At 37.8% G+C, this 17,032-nt stretch overlaps 1 protein-coding gene across 8 annotated transcripts in view; it reads right to left on the bottom strand.

Moving 5' to 3' along the window:
- CCDC7 (coiled-coil domain containing 7) overlaps positions 1-17,032 on the bottom strand; it is a 262,345-nt gene that overhangs the window by 193,762 nt on the left and 51,551 nt on the right. The window contains exon 17 of one of the 8 annotated variants that reach the window (XM_055543760.1): positions 13,494-13,517. The exons of the other annotated variants lie outside the window; for them this stretch is intronic. Within the exon in view, the coding sequence (XP_055399735.1) occupies positions 13,509-13,517 (9 nt within the window). The 3' untranslated portion in view covers positions 13,494-13,508. Of the gene's footprint in view, positions 1-13,493; positions 13,518-17,032 lie in introns of those variants that run through there. 8 annotated transcript variants of the gene reach the window in all.

The following is a 17,032-nucleotide window of genomic DNA, read 5'->3' on the forward strand; positions in this document are numbered from 1 at the left end:
AATATTCTGTAGGAAAGATCTCATGTGAGGCCACAAAAGAAATCTCAGCAAATTCAAGAAAGCTGAAATTATATCAACCATCTTTTCTGATTGCAACACTATGAAACTAGATCAACTACAAGAAAAAAAACTGCAAAAAACAAACAAACAAACAAACACAAACATGTGGAAGTTAAACAATATGCTACTAAACAACCAATGAATCACTGAATAAATCAAAGAGGAAATAAATACCTAGAGACAAAAGATAACAACATGACAATCTAAAACCTATGGGATGTAGCAAAAGCAGCTCTAAGAAGGAAGTTAACAGCAATACAAGCTTACCTCAGGAAATAAGAAAAACATCAAATAAACAACCTAATCTTACACATAAATGAGCTACAGAAACAAACAAACAAACAAACAAAACCAATAGTCAGAGGAAAGAAATCATAAAGATTAGAGTAGAAGTAAATAAAATAGAAACTAAAAAAAAAAAAAGATCAATGAAAATAAAGGCTGGTTATTTGAAAAGATAAGCAAAATGAATAAACCTTTAGCCAGACTCACCAAGAAAAAAAGGAAGTGCCCAAATCAATAAAAATGAAAAGAAATAAATGAAAAAGAAGTTATAACCAACATCACAAAAATAAAAAGAATCATAAGAGACTGCTTGCTGCTGCTGCTGGTTCCTTAGCGTTCAGCTGTGTCCAACTCTTTTGCGATCCCATGGACTGTAGCCCACCAGGCTCCACTTTCCATGGGATTCTCCAGGCAAGAATACTGGAGTGGGTTGCCATTTCCTACTGCAGGGAATCTTCCCAACCCAGGGATGGAATCTGCCTCTCTCACAGCTCCTGCATTGGCAGGTGGATTCTTTACCACGTTGGGAATGGACAACCTAGCTTTTCAGGACAAATTCTTAGAAAGGTACAATCTCCTAAACTTAAACCAGGAAGAAACAGAAATATGGACAGACCAACTACCAGTACTGAAACTGAATCAATAATTTTAAAACTCACAACAAACAACAATCCAGCTTCAGAAGCTTCACAGGTGAATTCTACCGAACACTTAAAAACTTAACCCTTATGCTTCTAAAACTATTCAAAAAAATTGCAGAGGAAGGAACACTTCCAAATTCATGGTATGAGGCAGCATCAACCTGACACCAAAGCAAGACAAAGATACCACAAAAAAAGAAAATTACAGGCCAAAATCACTAACAAATATAGATGGAAAAATCTTCAGTACTAGTGAATTATATTCAACAATACATTAATACATGATTAAGTGGGATTTATCAGAGGAATTTGGCTTAAAACTCAACATTCAAAAAACTAAGATCATTTCATCTGGTCCCATCACTTCATGGCAAATAGATGGAGAAACAATGGAAACAGTGACAGACTTTATTTTGGGGGGCTTCAAAAAATTTGGGGGCTCCAAAATCACCACAGATGGTGACTGCAGAAATTAAAAGACGCTTGCTTCTTGGAAGTAAAGCTATGACCAACCTAGACAGCATATTAAAAAGCAGAGACACTACTTTGCAAACCAAGGTCTAGTCAAAGAGATGGTTTTTCCAATAGTCATGTATGGATGTGAGAGTTGGACTATAAAGAAAGCTAAGTGCCGAAGAATTGATGCTTTTGAACTGTGGTGTTGGAGAAGACTCTTGAGAATCCCTTGGACTGCAAGGAGATCCAACCAGTCCATCCTAAAGGAAGTCAGTCCTGAATATTCATTGGAAGGACTGATGCTGAAGCTAAAACTCCAGTACTCTGGCCACCTGATTAGAACAACTGACTCATTTGAAAAGACCCTGATGCTGGGAACGATTAAAGGTGGGAGGAAAAGGGGACCACAGAGGACGAGATGGTTGGATGTCATCACCGACTTGGACACGTGTTTGGGTAAACTCCGGGAGTTGGTGATGGACAGGGAAGCCTGGTGTGCTGCAGTCCATGGGGTCTCAAAGAGTCTGACACGACTGAGCAACTGAACTGATACTGATCACACGAATGCAATGATTTTTCATTATCTGCAGATCAATGTGATATGTAACACATTACAAAATTTAAGAATAAAAACCATATGATTATCTCAATAGATGCCTTTGATGAAATTCAACATCCATTTATGATTAAGAAACTCTCCAGAAAGTGGGCTTAAAGGGAACATACCTCAACATAATAAAGGCTATATATGACAACCTTAGCTAACATTATATTCAACAGAGAAGATGAAAGCATTTTCTCTAGTATCAGGCAAAGAACAAGGATGCCCACTCTTGCCATTTTTATTCAACACAGTCTGGGAAATCTTGAACACAGCAATCAGAAAAAAAATTTTTTTAAATCCAAATTGGAGAGAACAAGATGGCAGAGGAGTAGGTGGATGTGGAGTACATCTCCCTCCACAGATACATCAAGAATACACCTTCAGACACAGAAGTGCATGAAGAAAACCAGCACTGAACTACAAAGTAGGACCCCACCCAGAGTGCTCCTTTAAGTGTCTGGTGCACCGAACTACAGAGTAGGACTTCACCTAGGGTGCCCCTTTAAGTGCCTGATGCACTGATCTACAGAGTAGGACCCCAGCCAGGGGGCCCCTCTATGTGTCTGAAGCGCTGAACAACAGAGAAGGATCCCAGGCAAGGGAGCCCTCTAAGTGCCTGAACAGGCAGAGCTATGCAGAAAGACTGGCCAAAAAGGCCTTCTGATGGCCAGCTACAAGAGGCTAGAAAAAACACTCTGATAGGGCCATAACTCCTGCAGTGGAGTCAGTCCATGTCCCTGAACACTTGGTGCCACCAGGGTCCCCGCAAGCCAAGCAGCTGTGCCACCTTCATGCTAAACTCTCATTGAGGCATAGCTGCCACAGGCAAAAAAAAGTCTTGCATCTATGCACACAGGGTCACTTCGGTAGTGTCAGACTCCTTGTGACCCTGCAGACTGTGGCCTGCCAGGCTTTTCTGTCAGGGAGGGGTTTCTCCAGGCAAGAATACTGGAGCGTATTGGCCAATACTGATTGCCATACCCTTCTAGAGCACTATATTTCCTGCTGCCCTAGCCACCAACTCCCCTGAGTACCTGGTGCTACAAGAACCCCTGCAACCCAAGCAGCTGTACCACCTCCACACCTGGGCCTCACAGGGGCAAACCCAAGTTCTCCAAGGCAGCCTCAGGAGCAAACTCCAGTGGACGACCCACATGCAGAGGTGGAAATAAAACCACAATTGAAACCCAGGGGTAGAGTGGCTAAGGAAGAAGATCCAAAATCTTCCCATCAGCTGTACAAGATGAAGATTAAATCCACACAATCAACTAGGACGATTCTGTGTGTATGGAATATATAAAAGGTCATTGAGAGCTCCCACAAAAGAAAATGCACTAGTTCTGATAGCGGTGGACATTGGAGGCAAGAACACACGAGTCAGACCAGATTAGAATCTGAGCTGCCCCCACAGCAGGTCCAGAGATCAGAACAGTGTTGGAGAGCCTCCTAGGGTAGTGAGGTGGACGTGACTCCCAGCGAGGGGAAGGACTCTGACAGCAGTGACTCAAGAAAAACTTTTATTATTGTTTTGACTTGTTCTGTAGATTCTTTTGGATTTTTTCTTTTTTCATTTTTGTCCCCCTCTGTTGTAGTTGTCGATTTTATTGGCACTATGAAATCTAAGCTTTTGAGCAGTTTTTTTTCCTCAGTCACATTTCTTATTGTTGTTATAAATCTCCCCCTCTACATTGGGCTTTTGCAGTTCTGTGGAGTTTCCTTTTTTCTCTTTTTTTAATTTCTTAAACCTATTATTTTTCTACATTTATTCCTTTGTTTGCTTTTCCTACTGTTCTTTTCCCCTTGCACTTAATTTTAATGTATATAAATCTTCATCTACCTCTATTTAACTGTGCATATCTATTCTTTCTTTTCTTTCTTTCCTTTCCTCTCAACATATTTCTCAGTTGGGTTTTCATTGTTTTATTCCCCACTTGAGGATCACAATAAACTGTGGAAAATTCTGAAAGAGATGGGAATACCAGACCACCTGATTTGCCTCTTGAGAAATTTGTATGCAGGTCAGGAAGCAACAGTTAGAACTGGACATGGAACAACAGACTGGTTCCAAATAGGAAAAGGAGTACATCAAGGCTGTATATTGTCACCCTGTTTATTTAACTTATATGCAGAGTACATCATGAGAAACACTGGACTGGAAGAAACACAAGCTGGAATCAAGATTGCCGGGAGAAATATCAATAATCTCAGATATGCAGATAACACCACCCTTATGGCAGAAAGTGAAGAGGAACTAAAAAGCCTCTTGATGAAAGTGGAGAGTGAAAAAGTTGGCCTAAAGCTCAACATTCAGAAAACGAAGATCATGGCATCCAGTCCCATCACTTCATGGGAAATAGATGGGGAAACAGTGGAAACAGTGGCTGACTTTATTTTTCTGGGCTCCAAAATCACTGCAGATGGTGACTGCAGCCATGAAATTAAAAGACGCTTACTCCTTGGAAGGAAAGTTATGACCAACCTAGATAGCATATTGAAAAGCAGAGACATTACTTCGCCAACAAAGGTCCATCTAGTCAAGGCTATGGTTTTTCCTGTGGTCATGTATGGATGTGAGAGTTGGACTTTGAAGAAGGCTGAGCGCCGAAGAATTGATGCTTTTGAACTGTGGTTTTGGAGAAGACTCTTGAGAGTCCCTTGGACTGCAAGGAGATCCAAACAGTCCATTCTGAAGGAGATCAGCCCTGGGATTTCTTTGGAAGGAATGATGCTAAAGCTGAAACTCCAGTACTTTGGCCACCTCATGCGAAGAGTTGACTCATTGGAAAAGACTCCAATGCTGGGAGTCATTGGAAAATCCCTCCCATGCTGGGAGGGATTGGGGGCAAGAGGAGAAGGGGATGACAGAGGATGAGATGGCTGGATGGCATCACTGACTCGATGGACGTGAGTCTGGGTGAACTCTCGGGGAGTTGGTGATGGACAGGGAGGCCTGGCGTGCTGCAATTCATAGGGTCGCAAAGAGTCAGACACGGCTGAGTGACTGATCTGATCTGATTCCCCACTTGGCACCTTGCTTTAACTTTGTTTTCCAGTTTGTGCTTTAGTTAGTTTTGTTCTTAACTGGTAAATATAATTTTTTATTTCCTTTGTTTGCTGGGTCAATCTACTGTACGTTATTTTTATTGGATTACTTTGACTTTGCTCAAGGGTATATATGTGTATACTCCATTATTTTAATTATTATTTGCCTGATTTTGTAACTGCCATGTGTCTAGGATTCATCTTCGGCTTCTCATTTTTGGATATTTGTTTTAATCTCACTTAATGCCATAACAAACCACTTGTGGAATCTTCGTTCCTGACCAGAGATCAAGCCCTGAGCCTTTGGAGTGGGAGCACTGACTCCAAGACCCTAGACTACCAGAGAACCCACCCTAGGGAGTATCAAATAGTGAGAACTCAAAGGAAATCACTTGAATACAAGACCCGGCATCATCCAACCACCAGTAACACCCTTTGCAGGATGCCTCATCTAAACAACAAACAAAACAAAAATACAAACCCAATTATCAGAAGACAGGAATATCACCTCACTCAGCCTTGCCCATCAGAGGAAAAACAAACAAACAAACAAAAACTCAGCACAGATCTCACCCTATAGGAAGCTTGCAAACCACTGGACCAACCTTAGGAGGGCAGAAGCCAAAAGGAAGAAAGAATTCAACCTTGAAGCCTGGGAAAAGGAGACCTCAAACACAGTAAATTAAAAAAAAATGAAAAGGCAGAGAAATATTACACAAATGAAAGAACAAACTAGAAACACAGATGTCCAAATAAATGAAGCAGAAATAGGCAAACCACCTGAAAAAGAATTCAGAATAATTATAGTGAAGATGATCAAAAACCTTGAAAACAAAATGGAGAAAATGCAAGAATCAATTAACAGAGACCTAGAAGAACTAAAGAATAAACATACAGAGACATACAACACAATTGCTGAAATTAAAAACATTCTAAATGGAATCAATAGCAGAATATCTGAAGCAGAAGAATGAATCAGTGAGCTGGAATATAAAATGGCAGAAATAACTTCTGAAGAGCAGAATAAAGGAAAAAGAATGAAAAGAACTGAGGACAGTCTCAGGGACGTCTGGGAAAATATCAAATGCACCAACATTCAAATTATAGGGGTCCCAGAGGAAGAAGAGAAAAAAAAAGAGCGTATAAGAAAATTTTTGAAGAGATTATAATTGAAAAGTTCCCCCAACATGGAAAAGGAAATAGTCAATCAAGTCCAAGAGGCACAAAGAGTCCCATTCAGGATAAACCCAAGGAGAAACACACCACGATACATACTAATCAAACTAACAAAGACTAAACACAAAGAAAGAAAATTAAAAGCAACAAGGGAGAAGCAACAAGTAACATACAAGGGAAACCCCATATGCTTAACAGCTGATCTTTCAACAGAAACTCTGTAGGCCAGAAGGGACTGGCGGGATATATTTAAAGTACTGAATGAGAAAAATCTACAACCAAGATTACTGTGCTGGCAAGGATCTCATTCAAAATTGATGGAGAAATAAAAAGCTTTTTCAGACAAGCAAAAGTTAAGAGAATTCATGTTACAGGGACTTATATAGTCAAGAAATACAAAAGAAAAAAAAAAGATCTACAAAATGAACCCCAAACAATTAAGAAAGTGGCAATAGGAACATATATATCAATAATTACTTTAAATGTACATGGATTAAACGCTCCAACCAAAAGACACAGACTGGCTGAATGTATACAAAAATAAGACCCATATATATGCTGTCTACAAGAAACCCACTTCAGACCTCAAGACACATATAGACTGGAAGTGAGAGGATGGAAAAATACATTCCATGCAAATGAGAAGCAAAAGAAAGCTGGAGTAGCAATCCTCATATCAGACAAAGTAAATGTTAAAATAAAGAAGATTACAAGAGATAAGGAAGGACACTACATAACAATCAAGGGATCAATCCAAGAGGAAGACGTAACAATTGTAAATACCTATGCACCCAACATAGGAGCACCTCAATACATAAGACAAACACTAACAGACATAAAAGGAGAAATTGACAGTAACACAATAATAGTAGGAGACTTTAACACCCCAATCTCACAAAATGACAGATCATCTAAACATAAAAAGGAAACACAAGTCTTAAATGATACATTAGATGAGCTGGATATCATTGATATCTTCAGGACATTTCATCCAAATTCAGAAGAATACATCTTCTTCTCAAGTGCACATGGAACATTCTCCAGGATAGACCACATCTTGAGTCACAAATCAAACCTCAGTAAATTTGAGAAAATTGAAATCATATCAAGCATCTTCTCTGACCATCATGCTATGAGACTAGATATTAATTACAAGGAAAAAAACTTTAAGAAACACAAACACATGGAGATTAAACAACACATTTCTAAATAACCAACAGGTTACTGAAGAAATAAAAAAATTTCTAGAAACAAATGACAATGAAAACACAACAACACAAAACCTATGGGATGCAGCAGAAGCAGTTCTAAGAGGGAAGTTTATAGCAATACAATCCTACCTCAAGAAACAAGAAAAACATCAAATTGACAACCTAACTTTACACCTAAAACAATTGGAAAAAGAAGAACAAAAAACCCCCAAATTAGTAGAAAGAAATAAGTCGTAAAGATCCAAGCAGAAATAAATGAAAAAGAAATGAAAGAAACAATAGTAAAGATTAATAAAAATAAAAGCTGGTTCTTTGAGAAGATAAACAAAATTGACAAACCTTTAACCAGACTCATCAAGGAAAAAAAGAGAGAAGAATCAAATAAACAAAATTAGAAATGAAAAAGGAGAGGTTACAACAGACAATGCAGAAATACAAAGGATTATAAGAGACTATTATGAACAACCATATGGCAATAAAATAGAAAACCTGAAAGAAATGGACAGGTTCTTAGAAAAGTTCAATCTTCCAAGACTGAACCAGGAAGAAATAGAAATTATGAACAACCCAATAACAAGCAATGAAATTGAAGCTGTGATCAAAAATCTCCCAAAAAACAAAAGCCCAGGAGCAGATGGCTTCATAGGAGAATTCTATCAAACATTTAGAGAAGAGATAATGCCTATTCTTCTAAAACTCTTCTAAAAAATTGCAGAGGAAGGAACACTTTAAAAACTCATTCTAGGAGGCCACCATCCCCCTGATACCAAAACCAGACAAACACAAAAAAAGAAAACTACAGGCCAATATCCTTGATGAACATAGATGCAAAAATCCTCAACAAAATTTTAGCAAACAGAATTCAGCAACACATCAAAAAGCTCATACACCATGATCAAGTTGGGTTTATTCCAGAAATGCAAGGATTCTTCAATATATGCAAATCAATCAATGTGATAACACCATATTAACAAACTGAAAGATAAAAACCATAAGATAATCTCAATAGATGTAGAAAAAGTCTTGGACAAAATTCAGCACTGATTTATGATTAAAACTCTTCAAAAATGGGCATAGAGGAACTTACCTCAACATAGTAAAGGCCATATATGATAAGCCTACAGCAAACATTATTCTCTGTGGTGAAAAACTGAAAGCATTCCCCCTAAGATCATGAACAAGACAAGGGTGTCCACTTTCATCACTTTTATTCAACATAATTCTGGAAGTCCTAGTTACAGCAATCAGAGAAGAAAAAGAAATAAAAGGAGTCCAGATCAGAAAAGAAGAAGTAAAGCTCTCACTGTAAATGACATGATACTGTACATAAAATGCCCTAAAGATATTATCAGAAAATTACTAGAGCTAATCATGAATTTAGAAAAGTTGCAGGATACAAAATCAATACACAGAAATTACTTGCATTTCTATATACTAACAATGAAAAATCAGAAAGAGAAATTAAGGAATAAATCCCATTTACCACTGTAACAAAAAGAATTAAATATCTAGGAATAAACTTACCTAAGGAGACAAAAGAACTGTACACAGAAAATTATAAGACACTAATGAAAGAAATGAAAGACAGAATAAACAGATGGAGAGATATTCCATGTTCTTGGGTTGGAAGAATCAGTATTGTGAAAATGACTATACTACCAAATGCAATCTACAGATTCAATGTGATCCCTATCAAATTATCTGTGGCATTTTTCACAGAACTAGAACAAAAACTTTCACAATTCATATGGAAACACAAAAGACCCCTGAATAGCCAAAGCAGTCTTCAGAAAGAAGAATAGACCTGGAGCAATCAACCTGCCTGACTTCAGATTATACTACAAAGCTACAGTCATCAAGACAGTGTGGTACTGGCACACACAAAAAAAAAGAAAGAAAGAAAGAAATATAGACCAATGGAACAAGACAGAAAGCCCAGAAATAAATCCATGCATCTATGGGTACCTTATTTTGACAAAGGAGACAGGAATAGAGCAAAGACAGTCTCTTCAATAAATGGTGCTGGAAAAACTGGACAGCTACATGAAAAAGAATGAAATTAAAACACTTCCTAACACCATAGACAAAGATAAACCCAAAATGGATTAAAGACCTACATGTAAGACTAGAAACTAGAAAACTTGTAGAAGAAAACAGAGGCATAACACTTGATTCCAAGTGTTTGATAAAAAAGCAAGATCCTCTACGACTCACCTCTTAAGAGTAATGGAAATAAAAACAGAAGTAAACAAGTGGGACCTGATTAAACTTAAAAGATTTTGCACAGCAAAGGAAACTATAAGCAAGGTGAAAAGACAACCCTCAGAATGGGACAAAATAATAGCAAATGAAACAACTGACAAGGGATTAATTTCCAAAATATACAAGCAGCTCATACAACTCAATGCCAGAAAAACAAACAATCCAATCAAAAACAGACATTTTTCCAAAGAAGACATTACAGATGGCTAACAAACACATGAAAAGATGTTCAACATAACTAATTATGAGAAATGCAAATCACAACTACAATGAGCTATCACCTCACACCGTTCAGAATGGCCATCATCAAAAAGTCTACAAACAATAAATCCTGGAGAGGGTGTGGAGAAAAGGGAATGCTTTTGCACTGCTGGTGGGAATGCAAACTGATACAGCCACTATGGAAGACAGTATGGAGATTCCTTAAAAAACTAGGAATAAAACCACCATGTGACCCAGCAATCCCACTCCTAGGTATATACCCTGAGGAAACCAGGGTTGAAAAAGACACATGTATCCCATTGTTCATTGTGGCACTATTTACAATAGCTAGAACATAGAAGCAACCTAGATGTCCATTGACAGATGAATGGATAAAGAAGTTCTGGTACATACACACAATGAAATATTACTCAGCCATAAAAAGGAACACAATTGAGTCAGTTCTGATGAGGTGGATGAACCTATAACATATTATACAAAGTGAAGTGAGTCAGAAAAAGAAAGATGAATATTGTATTCTAATGCATATATATGAAATCTAGAAAAATGATACTGAAGAATTTATTTATAAGGCAGCAATGGAGAAACAACCCAGATAGTCACAATGGTGTGATCATTCACCTAGAGCCAGACATCCTGGAATGTGAAGTCAAGTGGGCCTTAGAAAACATCACTACGAACAAAGCTAGTGGAGGTGATGGAATTCCAGTTGAGCTATTTCAAATCCTAAAAGATGATGCTGTAAAAGTGATGCACTCAATATGCCAGCAAATTTGAAAAACTCAGAAGTGGCCACAGGACTGGAAAAGGTCAGTTTTCATTCCAATCCCAAAGAAAGGCAATCCCTAAGAATGCTCAAACTACTGCACAATTGCACTCATCTCACACGCTAGTAAAGTAATGCTCAAAATTCTCCAAGCCAGGATTTAGCAGTACGTGAACCATGAACTTTCAGATGTTCAAGCTGGCTTTAGAAAAGGCAGAGGAACCAGAGATCAAATTGCCAACATTCGCTGGATCATCGAAAAAGCAAGAGAGTTTCAGAAAAACTGAAAAATCTATTTCTGCTTTATTGACCATGCTTTCAAAGCCTTTGACAATAAACTGTGGAAAATTCTGAAAGAGATGGGAATACCAGACCACCTGACCTGCCTCTTGAGAAACCTGTATGCAAGTCAGGAAGCAACAGTAGGAACTGGACATGGAACAGACTGGTTCCAAATAGGAAAAGGAGTACGTCAAGGCTGTATATTGTCACCCCGCTTATATAACTTATATGTAGAGTACATCATGAGAAACCCTGGGCTGGAGAAGCACAAGCTGGAATCAAGATTTCCAGGAGAAATATCAATAACCTCAGATATGCACATGACACCGCCCTTATGGCAGAAAGTGAAGAACTAAAGAGCCTCTTGATGAAAGTGAAAGAGGAGAGTGAAAAAGTTGGCTTAAGCCTCAACATTCAGAAAACTAACATCATGGCATCTGGTCCCATCACTTCATGGCAAATAGATGGGGAAACAGTGGAAATAGTGTCAGACTTTATTTTTTGGGGCTCCAAAATCACTGCGGATGGTGATTGCAGCCATGAAATTAAAAGACACTTACTCCTTAGAAGGAAAGTTATGACCAATCTAGATAGCATATTAAAAAGCAGAGACACTACTTTGTCAACAAAGGTCCATCTAGTCAAGGCTCTGGTTTTTCCAGTGGTCATGTATGGATGTGAGAGTTGGACTATAAGGAAAGCTGAGTGCCAAAAAATTGATGCTTTTGACTTGTGGTGTTGGAGAAGACTCTTGAGAGTCCTTTGGACTGCAAGGAGATCCAACCAGTTCATCCTAAAGGAGATCAGTCCTGGGTGTTCATAAGAAGGAGTGATGTTGAAACTGAAACTCCAATATTTTGGCTACCTGATGCAGAGAGCTGACTCATTTGAAAAGACCCTGATGTTGGGAAGGATTGAAGGAAGGAAGAGAAGGGGACGACAGAGGATGAGATGGCTGGATGGCATCACCGACTCAATGGACATGAGTTTGGATAAACTCTGGGAGTTGGTGATGGACAGGGAGGCCTGGCATGCTGCAATTCATGGGGTCGCAAAGAGTCGGACATGACTGAGCGACTGAACTGAACTGAATGGAGAAACAGACGTAGAGAATAAACTAATGGACATGGGGAGAGGGGAGGAGATGTTGAGACATATGGAAACAGTAATATAGAAACTTAATTACCACATGTAAAATTGATAGCCAACAGGAATTTGCTGTATGGATCAGGAAATCCACATAGGGGCTCTGTATCAATCTAGAGGGGTGAGATGAGGTGGGACATGGGAATGAGATTCAAAAGGGAGGGGATATATGTATACCTGTGGTTGATTCATGTTGAGGTTTGACATAAAACAACAAAATTCTGTAAATCAATTATACTTCAATAAAAAATAAATTAAAAAATCCTAATTGGAAAGGAAGTAAAACTGTGATTCTTTGCAGATGACATGGTGACATACACAGAAAATCCTAACCATGCCACCAGAAAACTACTAGAGCTCATTTTGAATCTGGTAAACTTGGAGGATACAAAACTAATATAGAGTAATCTGTTGCATTTCTATATGCTTACAATGAACTATCTGAAAGAGAAATTAAGGAAATACTCTATCTAATTTACCATCACTTCAAAAAGAATAAAATACCTAGGAATAAACCTACATAAGGAGGCAAAAGAACTTCACTAGGAAAACTATAAGACACTAATGAAATAAAGAAAACTCAAACAGATGGAAAGACATACCATGTTCTTGGATTGGAAGAATTAATATTCTTAAAATGAACATACAATACAGGACAATCTACAGATTCCATGCAATCCCTATCAAAACAGCACTGCAGCCACTGTGGAAAAGAGTAGGGTAAGTTCCTAAAACGTAAAAACAGAAGTTCCATATGACCCAATAATTCCACTCCTAGGTATAGTTGACTTACAATTTTATAGATATATATATGTGTGTGTGTGTTGTTTTATTCAATATTTAAATTGAAGTATATAGTTTTATACAATTGATGTATACTATCATACACCAATTTTTAAACTGGTATACTATTTAAAATTGATGTATACTATTACACACTATATATTACAGGTATACAATACAGTAATTCACAATTTTTAAAGATTATATTCCAATTATACTTATTATACCGGAGAAGGCAATGGCACCCCACTCCAGTACTCTTGCCTGGAAAATCCCATGGATGGAGGAGCCTGGTGGGCTGCAGTCCATGGGGTCGCTGAGGGTCGGACACGGCTGAGCGACTTCACTTTCACTTTTCACTTTCATGCATTGGAGAAGGAAATGGCAACCCACTCCAGTTTTCTTGCCTGGAGAATCCCAGGGATGGGGGAGCCTGGTGGGCTGCTGTCTATGGCGTCGCACAGAATCGGACACAACTGAAGCGATTTAGCAGCAGCATGTACAGATGTGCGAGCTGGACCATAAAGAAGGCTGAACGTTGAATTGATGCTTTGTGGTACCGGAGAAGACTGTTAAGAGTCCTTGGACAGCAAAAAGATCAAACCAGTTAATCTGAAAGGAAATCAACCCTGAATATTCATTGGAAGGACTAATACTGAAGCTGAAGCTCCATTACTTTGGCCACCTGATATGAAAAGCCTACTCATTAGAAAAGACCCTGATGCTGGAAAAGATCGAAGGCAGGAAGTGAAGGGAATGACAGAGGATGAGATGATTGGATGGAATTACCGACTCAATAGACATGAGTTTGAGTAAACTCTGGGAGATAGTGAAGGACAGGGAAGCCTGGTATGCTGCAGTCCATGGGGTTTCAAAGAGTCAGACATGACTGAGTGACTGAACAACAAGAATCACATATGCACACCTTATCTTTGACAAAGGAGGCAAGAATATACAATGGGTTAAAGACAATCTCTTTAACAAGTGGTGCTGGGAAATCTGGTCAACCACTTGTAAAAGAATGAAACTAGAACACTTTCTAACACCATACACAAAAATAAACTCAAAATGGATTAAAGATCTCAACATAAGACCAGAAACTATAAAACTCCTAGAGGAGAACATAGGCAAAACACTCTCCGACATACATCACAGCAGGATCCTCTATGACCCACCTCCCAGAATATTGGAAATAAAAGCAAAAATAAACAAATGGGACCTAATTAACCTTAAAAGCTTCTGCACATCAAAGGAAATTATTAGCAAGGTGAAAAGACAGCCTTCAGAATGGGAGAAGATAATAGGAAATGAAGCAACTGACAAACAACTAATCTCGAGAATATACAAGCAACTCCTGCAGCTCAACTCCAGAAAAATCAATGACCCAATCAAAAAATGGGCCAAAGAACTAAATAGACATTTCTCCAAAGAAGACATACAGATGGCTAACAAACACATGAAAAGATGCTCAACATCACTCATTATCAGAGAAATGCAAATCAAAACCACTATGAGGTACCATTTCATGCCAGTCAGAATGGCTGCGATCCAAAAGTCTACAAGCAATAAATGCTGGAGAGGGTGTGGAGAAAAGGGAACCCTCTTACACTGTTGGTGGGAATGCAAACTAGTACAGCCACTATGGAGAACAGTGTGGAGATTCCTTAAAAAACTGGAAATAGAACTGCCTTATGATCCAGCAATCCCACTGCTGGGCATACACACTGAGGAAACCAGAAGGGAAAGAGACACGTGTACCCCAATGTTCATCGCAGCACTGTTTATAATAGCCAGGACATGGAAGCAACCTAGATGTCCATCATCAGATGAATGGATAAGAAAGCTGTGGTACATATACACAATGGAGTATTACTCAGCCATTAAAAAGAATACATTTGAATCAGTTCTAATGAGGTGGATGAAACTGGAGCCTATTATACAGAGTGAAGTAAGCCAGAAAGAAAAACACCAATACAGTATACTAACGCATATATATGGAATTTAGAAAGATGGTAACAATAACCCTGTGTACGAGACAGCAAAAGAGACACTGATGTATAGAACAGTCTTATGGACTCTGTGGGAGAGGGAGAGGGTGGGAAGATTTGGGAGAATGGCATTGAAACATGTAAAATATCATGTATGAAACGAGTTGCCAGTCCAGGTTCAATGCACAATACTGGATGCTTGGGGCTGGTGCACTGGGACGACCCAGAGGGATGGTATTGGGAGGGAGGAGGGAGGAGGGTTCAGGACGGGGGACACATGTATACCTGTGGCAGATTCATTTTGATATTTGGCAAAACGAATACAATTATGTAAAGTTTAAAAATAAAATAAAATTAAAAAAAAAAGAATATACCTATCAATAATCACTTTAAAGTAAATAAATTAAATTCCCAAATCAAAAGACATATGAATATATTAAAATAAACACACACACATGCACATGCACGCACACCCCTACATGCTGCCTACAAGACACCATTTCAAATCCAAAGACACAGACTGAAGGTGAAGGGATCCAAAAAGATACTCCATGCAAGTGGAAACCAAAAGAAACATAGAGTAGCTGTATTTCTATCAGACAAATAAAATTTGAAATATAACCATAATAAGTGACAAAGAATGGTATTACATAAAGATAAAAGGGTCAATTCAACCAGAGGATGTAACATTATGCACTCAGTATAGGAGCAATAAATATACAAACCAACTGTTAACTGACCTAAAGGAAGAAATATACAGCAATAAAGTAGGGGGTTTTAATACCCCCACTTACATCAACAAATAGAGCATTCAAACTGAAAATCAATAAGAAAGCATTGTCAGGAATTTCCTTGTGGTCCAGTGGTTAGGACTCCATGCTTTCACTGCCGAGAGTGTAGGTTCAATCCTTGGCTAGGGAATTAAGATCCCACTAGCCGTGTGGTGTGGCCAAAAACAATAACAAAATCAAACAAAAAACATAGGAAAGTATCATATTTAAATGGTATATTTGATCATATTAACTTGACAAATATATATAAGTAGATAGAACATTCCATCCAAAACAAACAGGATACAGATCCTTCTCAAGTGCACATGGAACATTCTCCAGAAGAAATTGTATGTTAGGCCACAAAACAAGTTTTAACAAATTTAGGTAGATTAAAATCATATTAACTATCTTTTCCAACCACAATATTATGAAAGTAGAAATCAATTACAAGAAGAAAACTGGAAAATTTACAAATATGTGAAGATTATATAACATGCTACTGAACAACCAATGGATCAAGAAAGAAATCAAAACCAAAATTAAAATAGTACCCTGAGACAAAAGAAAATGGATATACCACATACTGAAATTTATGGGATGCAGTGAAAGCTATTTTACAAGGAAAGTTCATAGTAATAAATGCCTACTTTAAAAATAAAAAAAATCTCAAACCAGTAACAAATTTATATTTCAAGGAACTAGAAAAAGAAGAACAAAGTCCAAGTTTAGTAGAAGAAAGGAAATCATAAGGAATTACAGCAGAAATAAATGAAATGGAAGCTAACAAGACGTCAAACAAACAAAAAATCAATAAAACCAAGAAGTGGCTCTTTGAAAAGATAAACAAAACTGACAATTAGCTAGACTCACAAAGAAAAAAGATAGAAGGCTCAAATTAATATAAGAAGAAATATGACATCTGATATCACAGAGATACAAAGGATCAGAAGTGACTACCATGACAATTATACAGCAATAGTATAAATTAATAAATAACTACAATATTAGTTATTGTAGAATAATATTAATATTGAGAATAAATTAATCAACAACTACAACATACAATCTTCTAAGATTGAATCACGAGGAAACAAAAATTGAACACACTCATTACTACTATCAAGGATAATGAATCTGTAATTTTAAAACTCCTTACAAACAAAAGTGCAGGACCAGGACACTTCCCTGCTGAATTCTACCCAATATTCACAGAAGGATTAATGCCATTTCTTCTGAAACTCTTTCAAAACAATAGAACAGAAGGCAATATTTCCAAACTCATTTTACAACACCAGCATTATTCTGATACTAAAACCAAAGACACAACAATAAAAG

The sequence above is a fragment of the Bubalus kerabau genome, chromosome 13 (assembly GCF_029407905.1).
Source record: "Bubalus kerabau isolate K-KA32 ecotype Philippines breed swamp buffalo chromosome 13, PCC_UOA_SB_1v2, whole genome shotgun sequence".
NCBI classification, from domain to species: domain Eukaryota; kingdom Metazoa; phylum Chordata; class Mammalia; order Artiodactyla; family Bovidae; genus Bubalus; species Bubalus kerabau.